Here is a 22,104-nt window from a genome sequence, read left to right as displayed (position 1 = left end):
TGCAAAATGATTACAGTAATAAAAATCAATCAAATAAAAACAGTTAAAAAGTTAATTAAGAAAGTTTAATGTAAATCTTGAAAAACACTTTCCTTCCCAAAGCTGACAGGACTTTGACCATGTCTTGTCTTGATAACAGGAATGACAATTACAGAAATCATTTTGCATTAAATTTATATTCTTTTTAATTTCTGGAGAGTGTCATAAGGAAGTGTTCTACATATATTGATGTAGATTTCTCTTATTCTTATACAAATGTTTAAACTGGACTAATCGTGCATCAGTGTAATAGACTGTATCCCAGTAAGAGATGGTAGCTTAGCCAGAGTACTCTCTGGCACATTTTTCACATCTTTTGGTTCATTCATTTAATGTTAAAAAAATCATTTTGGTCAATTTATACATTAGCAGTTACAAGGTATCTTTATTACCTGAAGTTTGAAATATAATTATTAGATACTCTAAACTAAAAGTACTATTTTAATAAATTTTTCACAGCTTCAGTTACCTCACTAGGCAGGAACTTTAAACACAGTTACTTCACTGTTTTCTTACTGGCTGACATTGTATAGAGGCTACAGCTGCTTGATTTCAACCTTTATGGGTTGAGAGGGTATCAAAAATACATTCTTCCTTTGTTCACTGGAGTGCCTTGTACTCCTGAAGAATGGAGCATCCAAAGCTGTATAGAGGCTACAGCTGCTTGATTTCAAGCTTTATGGGTTGAGAGGGTATCAAAAATACATTCTTCCTTTGTTCACTGGAGTGCCTTGTACTCCTGAAGAATGGAGCATCCAAAGCTGAATTTCTTTCTATATATATATATATATATATATATATATATATATATATGCAATGTGCACACACAACCTCCATCAGGATTGATGGAGGTTGTAAAAATTTTGAACCAGTATAAAAGCCACCATATCAATCTTGACAGTTTTCCTCGTTCCTCCTCCGCCCCCTTCCGAACATTTTTTTTGTGAAATTCATTTGTCATAACTTGATGGCTGAAAGGAGACTTGTCTCGCAGATTTTGTAGGTGTCCTCTTTCTTACAATTACTCTGATGTTTAAGCTTATTTCCCACTTTGGTCAGCAGCTACAAGGATGTCATGTATTTAAGAACTTCTTTAATAAGTGAAGAGCCGAGTACAGGATCTCCATACCAAACTCTTGTCAACAGTCAGGACAAGTTTAAAAACCCGAGTTAAGGTTTTTAAATACATGATCACACGTATTTAAACAAGCTGACACTGGACTTTTTCATTCATCTCATGTATCTTGAAGTACTTATCTAAGTTTCATACCATTTATTTAGAATACAATATGATTGCAAGAAGTTATAAATTTAAGAAAAATATGCATCTAAAATTTCCCATATTATGAAAAAGCAAAAGCTAGTTAATGGATTATCTTGTGTGGAGTAAGGGTTTTTTTTAACTATGCAAAGAACTTTATTTTCCAAAAGGTATAGTAACAATACACCTAGAGACAATCTAGCTGAATTGAACAAAAACAACTTGCACTCATAGAATGACAAAAGAAAGGACATCCTAACATGTGATCACAAGCAGCATCACTATACTTCTTTCAGTAATTTCAAACCAAATTTATTTAAACAATATTTTGACCTGAAGCCATACACCAGATTATTTTTCAGAGACTACATTAGCAGTTCAGGAACCAAGCAAGGCACTTGTTCAAGGGATGTATGAAAAAGATTCAGGATCTGTTTATCAATATTCATAACAAGCTCTCAACAGCTAATCTTTCTGCTGCCACCAACTGAAAATGAAACTAATGGAAATTCTGATGTATAGAGTTGAATATAGAGAAACAAACAGTTAAAGCTTTTGTATAAGGAACCCTTTACAACAATGTGAAAATAAAAAACATCCAACTTACATGAAAATACTGCACAGACTTAGAATTTTGCAACAGATGGATACTAAATATTAATATATTATCAGTGGTCATGTTATAGACCATTTTTCTTATAGCTTAAATTTGAAATAAGACAGTCGTGCATGATATGCATCCATCTTCTTACATGAATTTTTTTTATTATTATTAGCCATGTGGTGCAAGGAAGCCTAAGGCTTATGCTGCACCAGCCAAAAAAAAAAGAAATTCTGAGTTACCCTGTGAGAGAGAGAGAAAGAGAGAAGGGAATCACCACGAAAGAGAAGAATGATGATATCCAGCTCGGGACCCTGGGTGTGCCAAGCCCATACTCAGATGGGAGCCCCTGGGTTATTTCTATTGCTAGTAATTCTTTTTTGCTTGTTTTAATTTGTTATTATCAAATTGCAGTGTGCCTGTCTTTTTGATTTGATGAAATGTGCTCTCCTCCTCATAACGAATGTGATCAGCTGGATGACCCGTTCTTTGCCATTTTCTATACAGTTTTTGCTTCCCGAGAAAACTTTCTTTCAGTTGTGGGTTGAACCATTCTTTTCTCTCAGATATTTTGATTTCTTTTGCTGCTCCTTCCAATGCTGTTTTGTATAGCTTTTTAGTGATCATTTCTAAAGCTTTGTCTACTGGCTTTTCTTGCAGGTCATTCCAGTTGCAACTGGAATGACCTGCAAGTTAGATGATTAAGAATAACTTCTGCATTAATATACTTCACAGAGAAGATACTTTGCTTTGCCCAGTTCGTGTGCTTACCCTGCATGTATTTATGGATCTTCAGTTCTACTTCAATGGGATTGTGGTCCAACTTAAATTTTATGAAGTTTTGCGTTAGCCTTATGAACTATGGTACAACAGGTCAAGTTGCTGCATTCCCTTGTCACTGGTGTCGGAAGCTGTGTTAAGTGCAATGCGCCTAACGTAGCATCCGGCTCTTTCTTGGCCTCCCTGTGTTTCGGAAGAGGCAAATTAAAATCTCCCACTATTGTGTCGACTGATGGCTTTAGATTTGCAACAAGCCACGCATAGTTCGTTTCTTGTCTCCTTTGTGTGCTCAGGTGGGAGGTATATGATGCATAACTGTATTTTCACGTGCTCTTTTGAAAAAGGTAATGCAAATTCCTTAAATTATTTGAATTGGTTGTTCGTTCTCTTATAGGCTGGTATTTATTTTGATGGCAAATTAACTCCCTCTTCATCTATCTGTTCTTCCGGTTCCCAGACATTTGTAGCTTGCTGCTGCAGTTAGCCAATCTAACTGTTTTCCATTTCCCAACCAGGTTTCGATTAAGTAAATGAAATCCAGGTCATCCTGCATCATCACTGTTTGTAAGGAGCAGAGCTTATTTGAGATGCTCACGTTTTGTGCAAACAAGCGGATGTGATGTTCTGCATCCCCAGCTATTGAGATTTTTTTTTATTGCTATTGATTCCTTGCATCATTTTTAACCAGTGGTCTGGCCCATCTGTCTCTGTAGGGCTTGACTAAGGTACCTTAGTCAAGCCCTACAGAGACAGATGGCCTTATCATGCCTTATCCACTAGATAAAGCGAGTTGCTTTATTTATTTTTTTTTTTTTGGTAGTTGTTGGCACATAGGCTTCTGTGGCCATAATGCACCTCCCAAGGTTTTTGCAGTACTTTGATCCAAGCCTGAAGCAGGAATTGAACCCTGCATCCTTTGGGTTACCAGGCAGGCACTTGACCCACCCGGCTAGCCTGGTCGGCATTGCTTTATCTGGTGGATAAGAGATTATAAAGGAGGAGTATGCTGGGTGTAGTGTTTTCACTTTTTTTTTTACTTCCACAGTTAACCCCATGTTCACCCTCACACATGGCTTTAATGTTTCTGGACTGTGTTGTGGGCCCCAGCCAGTTTTTTCCAGTTCATCCCACATTTTCCAGATTGTAACCAGTGCATAGCTAGGCAATCTAGCTATGCACTTAGGCAATAGATCATGAAAGAAAGACTTAAATAAAACATTTGATCACAAAAAAGGCCTGGAAAAGTGAAAAATACCTCGCATAGTGCGGTTTCAAACAGCACGGTTTACAAATTGAAAAAATATTAACTGTGTTATGCACCAACACATTTGATATGTATGTATGTATTATAATGCCAGCACGTAGGCCAATGCATTATGGATTCAAGGCCACACTGACTGTTGTCACAACTCCCATTATATATGGACTCTGCTAGCTTTGATAGATTAGTAAACACTAGATTCAGAGCAGTGAGGTCGTTGATTATGTGTAAGCTGTACCAATATTTTTTTTAAAGATTTTTCAAAAACATTACACCTTTATACACAAATATGAGTGGAAAGAAGAAATGTAATGGTGCTGAGTGTTCTTCTAGATCCAAACATTGAACGAGGTATGAAAGTAAGGCAGGCGTTGCAAAATGACATTCTATATTATAAAGAGATGTATTCAGATAAAAAAAAAAAACTGCAAACTAAGCCGATCAGTTATTTTTCAAAATAAAAATACAGTACATACTTCACTTATATTCTTTTGGTATGTACATATTGGAATAAAAATCATTTGTACTGTATTTACTAGTATTTTTCATTATCATTTTAGTTTCTTTTTTGCAAAAGTTTCGTGTGCATCAATTTATAGTAAACAAACACCTATATATTTTTGCAACTCTACCCATATAATCAAGTTGTCGGAACGCATTATATTAAAATACATACTAATAATACCTCGATCAGTGCAGTTTCACATAGCGCGGTATTTTTTTGGCATGAATTAACCGTGCTACGCAAGGTATTCCCGTAATGTACAAATCATTGTTATTACTTTCTCAGCTGTTATAAAATTTCAATTATAAGAGTATAAGCTCTTTAGAGCAGTTATCCATAATATTTTATTAAAGTTCTTGTTCTCACACTTCACTACAGTGCAAACTATCATTTCTCAGAAAATGTTTCAAAATTCTTGGACATACAACCTGCAGTTTTTCCTTGTATTGTAAAGTAACAATTTGTATTTATCATTTCTTTCAATAGTCAAGATGTTTAACAAAATTCTAATATTGATAAATGGAAATTTATTTACTTACTGAAACAGCCCCCCTATCACAGAGAGAGAGAGAGAGAGAGAGAGAGAGAGAGAGAGAAAAAGAAAGAACATTGTGGTTTATTAACAATTGTTAAGTTTAGGAAAATTTTTTTACACCATTTAACTAAAAAAAAATTTGCATTTACTTTATTCGAAAAAAAAAGTCTAGCACAAAAAGTGACATTTCTGGACACTCCATGACATCTTGTTGCCAAAATGTAAGTTGTCCTAGACCAAGTCTAAATAAATAAAGTTATTTATTTGATTAAAATCTAAATTAAATTATTAAACTAGTGTATTTAGTTTATACAACAATAAAAACAATACAAATTTAAACCATCCTCCTCCTGTGGCATCTGCAATAAAATAATCAATTACAAGCACCAAAAATAAGTTAAATGGCTCCCATGTTCATGAAAAAAAAAAGTGACAGGTTCTTCACAAGATCAAATAAACACTTACGTAGACGGCATCTTGTCAGATTCTTTCAGTATAGTTAAACCTGCTTGCACCATACATGCAGAAGTACAAACATAACCTGGATCTAGAAAATTAAAAATTTATTTTTATTTTGTGATGACATAAAACAAATTTTTTAAAGATTCAAAAGTCAAAATATGCATGCTGTTCAAAACAAAGGACAATCTTTGAGTGATTTTGAATATAAAATTTGGATACTCATGGTCAGCTTCATCATCAGCCATTTTCAATCCACTGCAAGATAAAGGCCTCTCCAGCAACTTTCCAGTTCCTTCTGTTTTATGCAATGGCCATCCATTTACTAATCACAAACTCGTGAATTTCATCTGTCGTCTTCCAGGTTTTCTTATAGCTCCTCTTGGGTACCATTGTTATTTTTTTAGTCCATCTGTCATCTTGTCTTAGAGCTGTGTCCTGCCCAAGATGATTTTAGTTCTTTAGTTTTGATAAGAATGTCCTTTGAGTTTGTTGCCTAGTCCATGTGTTTTTCTTATCTAACAGTCTGATTCCTAATATAATTTGTTCCATTCTTCACTGTGTAGTTTTCAGCTTCTCTTCCATTCTTTTGGTGAGTGCCCAAGTATCACTTCCATAAGTCATAGTGGGGAGTATACATTGATTCATTATTTTATGTTTCAGACAAATTGAGATATTGCTCCTCAGTATATGACTATTCATCCAAAATTTATTCTTCTCTTGACTTCCAAACCATTTATCATTATTACAGCTAACGACTTGTCCCAGATAAGTACACAAAAATCCACCTTTTCAATTACCTCTTCAATCATTATATCCCTTTCTGTGGCATACTTGTTCATCATTACTTTTCTTTTAGCCATATTCATCTTTAGTCTGAAATCCTTACTAACTCTGCATAACTGATTAAGATTTCTCTAATTCTTTGTAATCATGGCTTATCACAATGTGATCTGCAAATCAGTTTTTTTTTTAGATACTCTCCATTCACACTGACTCCTTTCTGCAACCATTCTAATCTTCTCAAAGATTCCTCAAGGGCTGCAGTAAACTTTGGAGATATTGTCTCCTTGACGAACTCCTTTCTCAATTTTAAATTTGCTACTGTCTTTGTCTAGTCTAATAAAGGAGGTAGTGTTCTCATATTTTCTTCAAAATCATAATATGGGGTATCTACACCTTGTCTTTCCAGTGCCCGAAACATTGCTTATGCTGTGTGGAGTCAAATGCCAGGCATAATGGTGTTTTATATTCATTTGCTTTCTCCATTAGCTGTGATATTACATGAAGATCATCTATAGTTGAGAATCCTGTCCTAAAGCCAGCTTGCTCTTTCAGTTGATTCTTATCAAGTATTCTTTCTAATCTGTTAGTAATCACCCTTTAAGAACTTGTAGATGTGGGATAACAAGTTAATTGGTCTACAATTTCCAATTTATCTCCTTTGTTATGCAGCAAAACTATGATTGCATTATTCCATTCCTTAAGTATCACCTGTTCTAATGCATTTTGTGAAGAGTCTTGCCAGTTTGTGTCAGGTCTCTTCCTCTCAATTTTAGCAACTCTACAGTAACTTCATCTTGCCCCAGGGCTTTGATTCTTTTATTTTCTTCAACGCATGTTCTACTTCATCAGGAAGGATATCAGGCATGTCATATGTGTTACTAATTTGTGATCCATATTCCCCACTGCTGGCATCTTTCCCTTGCTCCTTGTATAATTCTCTATAGTAGTCTTCTGCTATTTGAATTATGCCATCTCTGCTATTTATAAGTACACCCTTGCTACTCTTCAGTTTCAGCATCATTTGTCTTTCTGTATTACTGCTCATAGCTGCTGATTTAAATACTTTTCCCTTAATGCTTGTTCTACTTTTGTGTTAAATCTTATGTCCTCTGAGTCTCTTTCTAATGGCTTTGCATAACTCATTATACTCAATTTTCTCCTTGTCTGTTTATCTTGCTCTTCATTTGTCATCTTCAGTTCATCATGACAAGTGTTTGACTAATTTTTTCTTATTTGGATTTCTTTTTACCTATAGGTTTCTTGGGCTTTCACTTTCAGAAAGTTGTAATATTCCTCTTCAATATTTTGGTCCTGAACAGTCTGCAGAAGCTCAAATTTGTTCTTAAGTTCCAGTACATACTGCTTTTTCTACCCTTCTGTTATCTTAAAGACCTTTGTATTATTTACTCATCAGTTTTTTCCTTTCTTTTATCTATATTAAGTGTGCATCTTGCCATTCATTGTTCACTTGAAACATTTACCTTGTTCAGGATGGTAATGTCATTATGATATATCTTCTGTTAGTGAGGATGAAGTAGATTTCATTAGTTATTAATCCATTTGGATTCTTCCATGTCCATTTTCTGTTTGCCCTTTTCTTAAAAAAAAAAAGTTCATTACTGACATTCAAGATTCTGCAAATTCCACAATTCTCACCAATTCCAAAATTTCCTATAGTTCCTCTTTCTGCACTGTTTTGTCTCTTTCCAACCTTAGCATTGAAGTCCCCCATAATGGTAGTGTAGTGGGTTTTCTGCTCATCTAGAATACTCAATTTCAGTGTACATTTCTTCAACCTCTTCATTGTTGTCATGGCTTGATGTTGGTGCAGAAATCATAACCTTTAGCTTGTACCTTTAGAAATCCTGAGTAGTAGTCTTGACACCCTTTATGTACTTTTGAATTCCAAAACATTTTATTTTTATATATATATATATATATATGGACCAGAAAGATACCTTCACTCCTTTCACTGTTTCCATTGGAGTACAGCACATTTCCACTTGATAAACTTATAAGTGATTCATTTCTGCTTCTTGTTTCAGCCAGACATGATATTCACATTTTCTAATTCCTTTTCCAGCTCTAATATCCTATCTTCACCAATGAATGATCTTACGTTGTAACAGGCCAAGTTCAGTTTCTATGCATGGCAGCCTGGTTGTACCCAGAGATTCTTAGCACCCTCTGCTTCCACTCTGATTCTCTCGCTGCCATAAGAGGGGGAGTGAAAGCCACTGGGGACTGAGGGCCATTTGTTTCTTCATGCTATCATGTGCTGGAGGGTTTTGTCTTTTCCCCTTCACGCTAACCAGGCATCTTGAAAAGATGCCACTCTACACATTCAGTGCCACCTAAGTGACAGAGCTTACTATCGAGGTGTGCACGAGTGGATTTTGGGGATGCAGGCCAACTGGACCTCTCCTAAATCTTCTGAAATAAAAAGATATTGGATCCATCAGTGTTTTAGATAGTGTCTGATAACACACAATGCCTGTTCCCTCTAAGCACCTATGGTCAGCTTACATTCAAATAAATATGGTATGCATGTTATGGTATGTATGCCAACATAATACACATACAATTAGTGTGCACTTATTATAGTGCAAATAAGGGATAGGACTGCTTTGCTTGTGAGCACTTCATAGTTTGTTTTTATTTTACTTATCTACAATACAATAAGATCTAAGCCAGAACACTGAGAAGCAACACATTGCATCAAAATATTATTTACCTCTTATTGTATTTTGTGTTGTTCTGCCTATTAGCACATCATTTGTAGCCAACCAGGAACAGCAGCCACTGCACAATAAATATCTGTATCTTCACACAAGAGTGTGCTATCTTTCACATCCAAATTTTTACATTAATTGTTTCAGTGTTAATTTTTACAAAACTTAAATTCCACAAAAACCCACTACCACAAGTGCTCTGAAATCTCAAAAGGGTTCAAATATCTTTCATATGTTCAAAGGGTTCATATGTTGAACCTATGTTATATGTTCAAAGGGTTCATATGTTTTAATTTATCCAAAATGTGTTTAACTGCTCTAGACTTTATTTCTATGTATCATAATTGTTATTATGCTACTAATATACAGAGCAAACCAGTAAACGAGACAGTCAAAGAAAGTGCATATGCATGTGCACGCACATTAAAAGGTTGCCTAATGATAGGAAATATTGTTTAAAGAACAAAGATTTATACCAGACATTGCTGAAATATGGCAGAAAAGGAACAAGCACTTATTTCTGTTGGAGAAAATAGGTGGTTGGTAGATTTCTATAAGCTCAGACAACTAAGGAAGCATCATTGTATTGTGACCATAAATTGCATATTTGTTATAAAGACTGGGAATTACATTTCAATAGATGGACAGTGATGTTGTGAATTGTTATAAAATGTAGATTCTGCAAATTTTCAGTAAAGCAAAAAGTATTCCTATATATAAAATTTATTATATACCATATGCAGAGCTTATTTATGATTTCTTATAGGAGAAACATTCCGGGTATGAAGTTCCTGTGAATAGTTAAAGGTACATTCAAGATTAACATAACCATAGCCTTGTACAAAGGGATAATTACCTCTTATCCCTGCAAGCAAAATTGCTGTATATCACTGGCAAAACCCCCATGAGCTGCCTGGCAAAATATTTGCTCTGATCAGAATTTCATATCTGACTGCACAACTACTGCAGGTGTTTTCATTTTCCACTGCACCAAGTCTAGTACTTTGCATTTGTCAATGTTAAACTTCAAATGCTACTTCTCAGTCCATCAGCCTAATTTTTTTTTTTTTTTTAGATCTTGTAGTAGCTTACCATCATTAGCTACCCTGCCAACCTTTATCATCTGCAAAACTTAGAGGTTAAGCCTGATACACCATCAATATCATTAATAAATATAGAAAACAATAGATTTAGCACTGGGACTCCACTAATAACATAGTCCACAAAGAGCAGCCCATTGATAACTCTTCTCCACCCTCAACCATCCCTTTATCCATAGCAGTAACTTGCCTTTAATGCCACATTACTCCAGTTTGCCCAGTAGTCTTTCATGTACAAGAACCAAAGTACATGATATCAATCAAAATTATTTCTCACTTCCATTGTTACTGCATCATAGTATCCTATCAGATTGGTCAGGACAAGACTACCCTTTAACAAATCCATGCTGTGGATGCATCATAATTACATTGTCTAGATGGCCTGCATTACTTATTTAACCAATGACTCCATTATTTTCTTGGAACTGATGTTAGGCTAACAAGTCTAATTGCTCATGTCACCTTTTGATCCCCTCTGTGAATTGGATATACATTAACACATCTCTAGTCCATAGAGACCCCCCCTGAATCTAAGGATGATCTCATTATGACTAAGGTTTGCTTACCTCCTTTGCTGCCTTCCTTCATATAAATTGGATAGATCCATCCACCCCAAGCACCCTTTGTTTAGCTTCAAAAATTTCTCTTCCACTTTCCTTTCAGTTATCAACAAAATCATTTAGCTCCCTGTTAGAGTTTGTTAAACTTCTGACATCCCCTTCCCTAAAGTAGGCCTCATGTGTGAATGAGGATGCAAAATACCTGTTCAGTTTGTCAGCACCCTGGAACATTCATCAACAAAAACTATTAATATCAAGTGGCCCAATGTGATTCAACCCTTTCCTTCTACACTTAATGTAAGCAAAGAAATTTGATGCTGTTCTTTGCCCGAGATGTCTCAATCTGAGTTAGCTTGCCTAATCTTCTTTGTGACTTCATTAAAGGCTAGTTTATATCTAGTTTATGTCATACGCTTTATCTCCTGATAATTTATATGCATCCCAAGCACTTTTCTTCTCTGCCATAAGTCTCATCAGTTCATCTGACATCCATTTAGGTCTAAGCCTTGAACAGTACAGTCTGTCCTCGTATAGCACGATAGTTGCGTTCCTGGAAACCCTCGTGCAATGCAAAATCGTGCAATATAAACAACAGCCCCTATGGGAAAAGTAGGGTTAGGTGCCGACCACCCAAGATTGAACACACATTTGGAACCAAAACATTACCAAACAATAAATAATCGGGTAATTTTAATCGTTATAAAATACTTACGTATTTTATAACGATTAAAATACGTAATAAAAATAATATTATATTATAATAAAGTATTTTTAGTATTTTTTAATACTAAAAACGTATTTTTACGGATAAAATACGTATTTTATTCGTAAAAAAATTATATTAAATAAAATAGTCGTAATAAAATACTTATTTTATAATACGTAAGTATAAATTATAATACGTAAGTCGTAATAAAATATTGCTAATGCTTTTGCTTCTATCGTAAGCAAACTTGTTTTTTGTTTGATTTTCTTTCCAAAGAGATGACAGCCGTTCCATCTCTTCCAATTCTTTGTGTCTTAATCTAATGGATTTTAATTACACTTTGAGTTGTTCCCGCTATGAAAGTTGTTTTTATTTTCTCAGCATTCTTTGTAATTCTCGGCGTTGCCTCATTTAGGCCTGTAGCATGTGCAATATCACATGGTCTTTCATTTCGCTCAAAGCGTTTCACAATTTCATATTTTTTCTCTATCGACAGAAGCGGACTGGCCATAAGCCTTACGGGGGAAACCACGGTGGGCTGGAGGCCGGTGTGATTTTGGCCATAAACCGTAGTATGAGGCCACTACAAATTTTCCCGGGTAAGAATTTTTGACCCAGTCCGCCTCTGTTTATCGATATTGCTTTTCTTTTTCTCTCTGAATCTGCAGTGTCTTCACCAGAACACTTCCTTTTCACACCTTTAAAGTATTTTACTCATTTTTAGGGAATAAAGCACAATTACAAAACGAGGAGGCATGCTTGATACACATAAACAAAGCTGCGCGCGTATAGCAACTGAATAAACAACACCGTAAAGGCCGAGATACACTATTAACACCCCACATTTTACTAAAGCACATTTCTGGGGGTTACTACCATAAAACAATAAAAACAATTTCCAGTTGCGTTTCTGCTAGTGGAATCTGTTATAAACTGGTAGTAAACTCCATCTAATTGCATTTGCGATTATACCGATAGCTGGAATTGTGTTGGTTTTTACGTTATTATGGTGAAATGTGTTTCCCCTTCACTGATATAAAACACATAAATACATTTTCAGAATCTTCTTCGTTCCTATCGTGTTGCATTCAGTTGGGGTGATTCCGCATTCGACTGCCATTTCTTGTAAACACAAAGGCGAATCGTGTATAAGCGAATTCGGTTCGTGTTATATAAGATAACGTTCCCCTATTTATAAATCGTGTATGATCGAATTCGTGTAATGCAAACACGTGTTATACGAGGACCGACTGTATTTCTTAGTTGGTATCAGAAGCTTCTATGATTATTTCCCTTAATGCTTCCTATTTAGAATTTGCTGTTGGTAATATTAGTCAGTTCCACTGCATAGAATTTAAAAACTGCCTGAGACCAATAGTCACCATTACAAAAACAAGCCTTTCTCTTCATCCTTAACAGTAGTTATGCCTTTAAGTAAATTCCACATCTTTAGACTGTAATGACTACCATCCAGTGAGTCTTTACCTTCAGATTCTTAATGCATAAAGAATCACTGCTGATAACTAGATACAAGAGTACTGCTTCCTCTTGTTGCTTCTCTAAGATGCTGCTGTACAAAACAGTCATCCAATATAATCACAGAAGTCCTTATAGCATATGAGTGACCAACCCACAAATTCCAGTCAACATCTCAAAATTTAAAATCTTCCAATATAAGATATTCTGATTTACTGGCACACTATTTCTCTGTATAGTTGTTTGACATACCCACCACAGTCATTAGGCCTATAAGCACTAATTTTCCCAATGCTTATATCACACTAAACATTCAATATTTCACTGACCACCCAATGAATTATTGGTCAAAGCATAAACAAACAAAAAAGCTTTCTCAACTGATGTAATCTCCTTTCGTTTAACTTTTGTTCAGCCAAGTGAAATTAGAGTTCTGGAAACTCAAATGCCTCACTAGGCCAGATCTGGTGAATACAGTGGGGTGCAGCATCAGCAAATTCATACCCACAATGATTCATTCAGTCATTGTAACTGCTGCTGTGCAAGCAGATTAAATGTTCTTGATAATACAAGACACTTTCAGCATTTTTTTCTGACTTGATAGCATCTAATAATTGACATAACAGGCTTGCACATGTTTCAGCAGTTCCTCACAGAAATCTAATCCACCATCCCTTTAGAATTTAAAAATATTATTGCCATCATTTTCCAGCGATTGATTACATGCCAATAATTCTGAGAGAAGTCTTGTGGCAACAAGTTATACAAGGGAACAAATAAACTAGATTAGGTTACAGTCACAATTGTCATTACTTCTACAAGGAATTTAATATAAACTTTTCAGTAATCTATATATGTCTATTTTTGTATTCACACACTATGAACAATCAAAGACAAACATAACTATTAATGTGCAGTCTTACAAAGTGAAATCTTGTATATCATTTGATTAATACAGTGAAATGTATATAGCAACATACCAGGACCCTTCAGAATTAACTTGATTTTCTTGTTAGGTGGTTCTGTGTGCTGATCAGTTGGTTCTGATAATTTTTCTGACCAACCTTTCCCACTAAAAGTTATTGAGAATGAAGTTTCCTCAGTCTGAAATTAAAAGGAAAAATTTTTTTTATTCCTTAATTACTTGTAAACAATCTGAATCACGAAAAGTTTCCTTTTATCAAGGGAGGAATATTCTGAATTATACAGAGCATATATTTAATCGCTTCAGCCTTCTCTTTTCCAGTGAAATGCTATCAGACACATTAGAAGGAAAACTTATTTTTATTTGGTTTATTTAAAACTTAAGACTCCTACAGATTTTTCCCCCCTCCAAGATACTGATCTTAACAGAACAGTTTCTTCAACCTACCATTTTTTTTAACAAAAAGAATGGGTTGGCAGAGCAGAACCCACAGCTCAACTTTGAGATTATCTACTGTAAAAACCCACTTTAAATTTTCTGCAATATATTAAATGAACTCAGATATTCAATATGTAAGGTTCATATAAAATATAATACCTTATTAAATTATAATAAAATCAGACTGCTTCAAGCTAGGACAGTACAATTTTTTGGTTAATATAATTAACTCAGTCACTGTAGTTCCTAAAAATTAATAAAACCTGGTTAATTCAGAACCCTAATGAAGTTTCATAATCTAAATGGAGATTTCATTCAGAGGCCTTAAATTTTATCTGGAGAAGTCCTGAAATAAGTTGTTTTGTGCAGTTTCACATAACTAATATATTCAAGAATGTTTAAAATAAAAAAAAAAGATTAGCAATGTACATCAAATAATATTTATTTGAGGGGGCACTGTTCTAAATTGGAATTTCTTAATTTGGGCCTGTGGACCTTCTGGAGTCCAGTTTCTTGGAGTGGGGGGAAGGCTGCAAATATCTACAAATTTTTAAAAAAGGCAGCACACTATACTATGTAAAAACTTTTTAAATAATAATTGCTTAATTTAAAAAATTACAGTAGGCTGGGGAAGGGGGGATGAATTAACACTCCCACTCAGTGCTAGTGAAGACTTGTGCTACACTTAATCAGTTTTGATTTAATAAAATAATCAAAAATAAAAATGTGAAACAAAGAAAAAAGATAGCACAAAATGAAAGCTGCAAACTCCACTGCCAAGAAAAAATAAACACGAAATAACTATCAGTGCACAGTACTTCTGTACTGTAACTTCATTTGTTATGCAATTGATTTGGGAGTGCAAATCATTTGTTATGCCAATTTTTCCATAAGAAATAGATGGTAGGATCAGATATTTCAGGAATGCATTACTGCATAAATGACTACAAATTTATTTTAATACCATGCATGTTTTTTTATTTTTAAGTTAGACTTGCACTTTGAAATATCAAAGCTGCATTTAAAGGAACAATACACCAAATATAAATAAGATACAAAATAAAACAATCCAAAGTGAAACTTTGGTCTGAGTTTGCAGTATCATTCCTTTAGCATTAGCAAGGGCACATGATGCAAGAAAGCAAGCTTATACAGCATCAGCCAAAAAAAAAAACACCCTTCTCATTTCACCTATCCACTCACTCCAAATGTTTTTCTAATTCTGCCTTGAATCTGTTTAAGCTATCAACTTCTATGACAGATGGAAGTTTGTTTCACCAATCAACCACCTGCTGGCTAAACTTCCACACATCTATCCTACAACTGTCTTTCCTCAATTTGAATTTGTCCTCTCAGGAAATTATTCTAAGCAAGAGGAAGAATGAGCATTGAGCATGCTCAAACCATTCAAGGCTTTATACACCTCAATCAGATCACCTCATAGGTGCTAGTCTCCATACACTAATTTTCAAAACTTAAGCCTTTCTTCATAAGAGCAACCCTTTGTTCCATTCACTAATCTTGTTGCCCTTCTCTGTACTTGTTCCAACAGCTCTACATCCTTCTTAAAATAAGGCCTCCAGACCTGTATACAGTACTCAAGGTGTGGCCTGACCATTGCCTTATACAAGGGGATAATCACCTCCTTATCCCTGCTAGAAAAATTCCTGTATATCATTGACAAGATGCCTTGAGCTACTGTTGTAGACTGTCTGCACTGCTCAGAAAACTTCATATCTGCCTTCACAATTACCCCCAGGTCCTTTTCACTCTACCACTGTCAGTGTAGTACCACAGTTGATACTGTTACTCTGGGGTTATTGCTTCCCATATGCAGTATTTTGTAGGTGGTAGATGACTTTCATCAACCGGTGAAATACCACCACTTTGCTTATTGGAGGCTTGAAGTGGTGAAACCCATGTTTAGTCTCTAGAGCAAAGTTTCCGGCATCCCCCCCCATACTTCTTCAACCCATGCTTTTTTAACCCAAGCACGGTACTAAGTACTATAGGTTCTAATACCTCTCGTGTTTGGGATTCACATAAAAAAAAACATTTGTCAATGTTAAACTTCAGTTGCCACCTCTCAGCCCATCTGCTCAACTTTTATAGATCCTGTTGCAGCAGCATACTGTCATTAACAACCCTGCTGATCTTTGTATCAGCTGCAAACTTGAATATTAAGACTGATATACCATCAATATCATTTTTTTTTTTTTTAAATCATATGATGTGAGCAATGCATGAAGGAACCAGTTTTTTCATGCTTCCTTCGTGTAAGAGGCCCTGAGGTACAATCAGAGTACAGCATCATTGTAATATCCAAGCCCAATGCGGGATTTGAACCAGTGACCATTGGGTTGCCAGGCAGGCACTTTACCCACCCGGCTATCAATATCAATGATGAATACAAAAAACAAAATGGACCCAACACTGAACCCTGGGACACTCCACTAATAACATTAGTCCACAAAGAGCAGTGTCCATTGATTACCACTGTCTTCTCCCACTCAACCATCCCTTTATCCATAGCAGCAATTTGCCTCCAATGCCACACTGCTCTAATTTGTGCAGCAGTCTTCCATGTGCAACAGTATCAAAACCCTTTCTAAGATCCAAATATATGACAACAAAATTATTCTTTGCATCCAGTTCCTTTGTGACTACATCATAGTATCCAATCAAATTGGTCAGACAAGACTTCCCCTTAACAAACCCAAGCTGTGTCCTAGCTATAACTGAAGTCTTATCTAGATGATCCTGCAATGCTTCTGTAACCAGTGCCTCCATTAATTTTCCTAGAACAAAAGTTAAACTAATAGTTCTGTAATTACCTGTCTCCCTATGATTCTCCTTTGTGGATTGGAGTCATTTGCACACCTCCAGTCCATGGGTATCTCCCCTGAGTCCAAAGAAGTTCTTAAAATCATAATTTTAAGGCTGAGGGTTTACTTACTTCCTTTGCTACCTCCTTTAACATAACTGGATAGATACCATCCACCCCAGGTGCCTTTCTTATGTTTATCTTCAACTATTTCTCCTCCACTTTACTCTCAGTTATTACAAGATAATCTAGATTACTGCCAGAGTTTAATACACCTCTAGCATTCCCCTCCCTGAATAACTCATGTGTGAATGTAGATGCAAAATATTCATTTAGTTTGTTAGCTACCTGAACAGGATCATCAATAGTTGAACCATCAATATCAAGTGGACCAATCTGATTCATCCCCTTCCTTTTAGATTTTACATAAGTAAAGAACTTTCTTTGCATCCCTTACCAAAAATTTCTTGTAATCTGCCTTTGCCTGTCTAACCCCCTTTGTGACTTGGTTACAGACCAGTTTATATCTATCAAAAGATTCTGTTTCACCTGTTACTTTATATGTATCCCATGCAATTTTCTTCTCTGCCACATGTCTAATTAGTTCATCTGACATCCATTTAGGCCTAAAGCTTGAACAATATTTCTTAGTTGGTATGAAAAAACCCAGTAGCTAGCTTCCAAGATTAATTCTTTGAATGCTTCCCATTTTGAATTTTCTGTTGGTAACATCATAAGTTGGCCCACTATATAGAATTTAAACAGTGTCTCAGACTATCATAGTCACCTTTACGAAAGCAAAAACTTTCCTTTACCCCCCCGATGGTAGTTACCTCTGAGTAAATCCTACTTCAGCACACTGATCACTGCCACCTAGTGATTCCTTTATCTGCAGATTCTTAATGCATGAAGAATAGCTACTGATAATCAGATCAAGAGTATTACTCCCTCTAGTTGCCTCCTGAACATGCTGCTGTAGAAAACAATCATCCAAAAAATCCACAAAAGCCTTGCTAATGGGCAAGTGACCAATCCACAAATTCCAGTCAATCTCTGGGAAATTAAAATTTCCCCATTATAAGACACTGATTTACTGGCCCACTATTTCTCTGCACAACTGCTCATTATACTCATCAGGCCTATAACACACACCTACTTTCATTTTTCCTTTCCCAGTGCTTATGTCACAGACAAACAGACTCAACATTGCATTGTCTACCAACATCAATTGGATGCACTTCCTTAGATTGTGTTTCTTAACTAACAGTATAACCCCTCCCTTCCTGTCCTGTCTATCCTTTCTGTACACATTGTACTCTCCAAATTCCAATTCTGCACGTTTATGTCTGTGTGACACCACATCTGATATCCCAACAATATCTGTCATTGATGTCTTGACTAGCACTTCAAGCTAATTAAATTTATTAACTATACTCCTAGCATTGGTGTACATGCAAGTATACATGCACCTGTTTCTACTCTTAGTTACTCTAACACAACCCATGTATTTGCTTGTTCCACTATAACTCCCAGCAGTCCTGGAAATCCCCATTGCCTTGCTTTCCAGGCTGCTGCTCAATTGAGTTTCAATAGAAGCAGTGCAAGAATCACTTTAACAGAAGCCACTGGCAGAGGTGAATCTATTAGTCAGTGTATCCCCCCCTAGCTAGCAGTTTTCTGAGCCACCTAACTCTGCCTCAATAGCATCAGCAAATATTCTTGCACCCTTTCTATTTAAGTGTATCCCATCCCTGTAGAAGCAGTCTCTCCTGTTTACAAGCACAGATCAGGCTGAGAAAAATTCTACCCCTTGACTACTTGCACAATCTCTCAAGGGCCAAATTGATCGACAAGGCTTATATATTTCCCTCCTATAGTGTCTGGGCAGAATTGCAGACACTTTCAAATTCAACCCTAACTCATGGCTTTTTTTCAACATTGACCTGTACTTGTTAAGCAATTCTGCCAATCTCCTACTCTTGATGTTATTAGTGCAAACAGTACAATATCACCTTTTATGCCCTTAAAAGATATCTGCTCTACAACATCAACCTTTGTTCTCTGGCAGACACCCTGGTTCTGTTCTACCTATCCTTTTTGCACAATACATTCCCTGTTTCCCTTGTAATGAAATCTATGAGGAATGATACTGCACACCAACTTATCCATTTTTTCCCTTTTAAAATTTTTTTTAGAAAAATAAAGTTGGGATGTGTGCATCTTGACCAAGACAAAAAAACTTTGACAAATTATGACTGCAAACCATCAACACAGACCACACCTTATGATGATATGTGCATGTTTTATTTGGATATGTACAGTAACATAGGATGTATGAATTCTATTTCCACCCAAATCATTACTTTACAATGAAAAAAAGGGAGATATTAGGAATAACATTAAAAATAAAAGAACTAAGTAATTAGGACATTTTCTACTTTATTTAAAGAAGTCTTCTATTAGCAATTTCTTTTATTTATTTATTTTTTTTTACCAAGTAATGTTTTGAATATATTTGAAGCTTACCAATTCTCGGGAAGGAGTCTGAGTGGCCAAACCAAAAGAAAAGAAACCTGGATACTGTAAAAAAAAAAAAAAAACCAAGTAAATCAAAACTTGTTCTAATATAAGGCAAGTCAATCAAACTTTAACATGATAAAATAACTGCATGCAAGTTAAATTTCACAGAAATAACAATAACTCAGAACTAATGTTAAGCTGCCAAAAATTAAATTGCCCAACCTTGATATTATAAACTATACATATAGATTTTCTGAGTAACCAATAACAGATACTTCAACTTTATTTCATCTTATAGTATTATACACAGATTTCCTCATCCAAAAGGTAAATATGGCTTTAATCTCTTACCTGTACAAGATGTACTTGAACACTGACTAAAAGCTGAAACAACTAGATTATTCCACATTAATACTTCAATAATAAGCTATTGCTAATAATTGATGAATAACTGACAGTACTCCAAGCTCTAGCTGCAAAATTATATAACTGTAAATAATATTAACATTGCAATTTTTTGCTCAAACCAACATCTACATACTGCTGAAAAGCTACAGTGTTTGGAACTGTACTGTCAAGGTTTCTTCAAACAGAAATTTCAATAAATCTTACACTGATCAGGTGCTTGCATTGCTCTCTTCCTTCATAGTTCTTAATCTCTCTACCACATTCTGTCAAATTTGTCTGTTTCCTCTATTGTTCTCCCAACTCCACTAATCACCTGGAACTTACTTCCTTTGAAAGTTGACTTTCTTCAGTCAAAGTTTCCTAACAGCAAGGCAATTTTTAATGTTCACAATTCCACCTGGCTTCCATTTTCTAGTCACATGAACCCAGCTGGTCAAGATGCTGAGGCCTTTGCAATTACTTATTACCTCTCAGATTGTTCATTTACCTATCAGAATACCAGAAATTCTAACCATGCAGCCCAATACACAATCTTTCTCACAAAACCCTTCTAAGTATACAGGCAGGATGAGTGGTCCTCTAGGTGAGTGCTCAGGTCACAACATGGTGATGGTCTCTTTTCCAATGGAGAATTTCTCGTATAAATATTCTCAGCCTTGTGTTGTTTGGCATTATAACAATGCAGAATGAAATAATCTACAAGATTTCTATTCCCTTCTTTGCTTGGATTACTGTTTTAAATCTTCTGATGTCAACATTTGCTCAGATCATTTCAGCAAAGTTATTTTTGTAGGGATGAAATCATTTATTCCACACTCCACCTGAGGGGGAGGAAATCCTTTATCTAAACCTTGGTTTTCTAATAAATGTGCAAAGGTTGTTCCAGATAATGTTCCATATTGCAATTGGCTTGTATACAAGTCTCCAGATTCATTTTCTGTCTACACCAAAGCTTGCAACAACTAATGCAGTTATTAATCAGTTCATACTAGATTTTGAACAGGCTAGGAATAGAAAATTTGCTTCTTGTCCAAGTGGTAGATAATCATTCTGCTCTCTTGCCAAAGTTATTGGCTACAACTTTTGCCCATCTCTACTTCCAGCTTGGATGATTCTGTTGCTGCCTAAAATAAAGAAAGCCAACCTCTGACATCCTACTTCTAACTCATGTATTGATGATCTTGGTAAACTACCTCCTACCATTCCCAGTATAGTCCATTCAATGCTTCCTGTGGTCTTTCATCAAAAGAATATCAGAAGGATATTTTGAACAGTCTTTATGCCAAGAAAGAGCCAGATCCTTTTGGTATTAGCAGAGGCATGTGATGCAAGAAAGCAAGCTTATGCAGCATCAGCCAAAAAAAAAACCTTCCACTTCACCCCTCCGGTTATTCAAAATACCTGTCCAGCTGAGCCTTAAATTTATTTAGGCTATCAACTTCCACAACAAGGGATGGAAGCCTGTTCCACCAACCAACTACCTGCTGGCTAAAGGCAAATTTCCACACATCTATCCTACATCTGTCTTTCCTCAATTTGAATTTATCCCTCTCAGGTGATTATTCTGAGCAAGAGGCAGTATCCCACCAGCATTGAGCATGCTCAAGCCATTCAAGACTTTGTACACCTCTATCAGATCACCTCGCTGGTGCCTAGTCTCCAGACACTAATTTGCAAAACTTAAGCCTTTCTTTGTAAGAGCAATCCTTCGTTCCATTCACTAACCTTGTTGCCCTTCTCTGTACTCTTTCCAGCAGCTCTACATCCTTCTTGAAATGAGGCCTCCAGACCTGTATACAGTACTCAAGGTGCTGCCTGACCATTGCCTTATACAAGGGAATAATCACCTCCCTATCCCTGCTAGAAATATTCCTGTATATCATTGATAAGACACCATGAGTTACTCTTGCAGCCCATCTGCACTACTCGGAGAACTTCATATCCGCCTGCACAATTACCCCAGGTCCTTTTCATTATCTACCACCGTCAGTGTAGTACCACTGAGTTGATACATTGCTCTGGGGTTGCTGTTTCCCATATGTAGTACTTTACATTTCTCAATGTAATACTTTATTTGCCACCTCTCAGCCCATCTGCTCAACCTTTCCAAATCCTATTGCAGCAGCATAGTGTCATTAGTGTCCTTAACAACCCTGCCAACCTTTGTATTGTCTGCAAACTTGGACAT

The 22,104-nt window shown here is 35.8% G+C and overlaps 1 protein-coding gene across 1 annotated transcript in view; it reads right to left on the bottom strand.

Moving 5' to 3' along the window:
* LOC150085034 (saccharopine dehydrogenase-like oxidoreductase) overlaps positions 1-22,104 on the bottom strand; it is an 85,885-nt gene that overhangs the window by 4,505 nt on the left and 59,276 nt on the right. Inside the window, exons 9-11 of the mRNA XM_090376744.1 lie at positions 19,515-19,568; positions 13,782-13,905; positions 5,448-5,529 (exon numbers count right to left, since the gene is read on the bottom strand). Of these exons, the coding sequence (XP_090232870.1) occupies positions 5,448-5,529; positions 13,782-13,905; positions 19,515-19,568 (260 nt within the window). The remainder of the gene's footprint in view (positions 1-5,447; positions 5,530-13,781; positions 13,906-19,514; positions 19,569-22,104) is intronic.

The sequence above is a fragment of the Mastigoproctus giganteus genome, chromosome 6 (assembly GCF_048544385.1).
Source record: "Mastigoproctus giganteus isolate SK-2022 chromosome 6, ASM4854438v1, whole genome shotgun sequence".
Classification (NCBI taxonomy): Eukaryota; Metazoa; Arthropoda; class Arachnida; order Uropygi; family Thelyphonidae; genus Mastigoproctus; species Mastigoproctus giganteus.
Note: the sequence above shows the minus strand (reverse complement) of the source record. Positions and strands in the feature narration are given on the sequence as shown.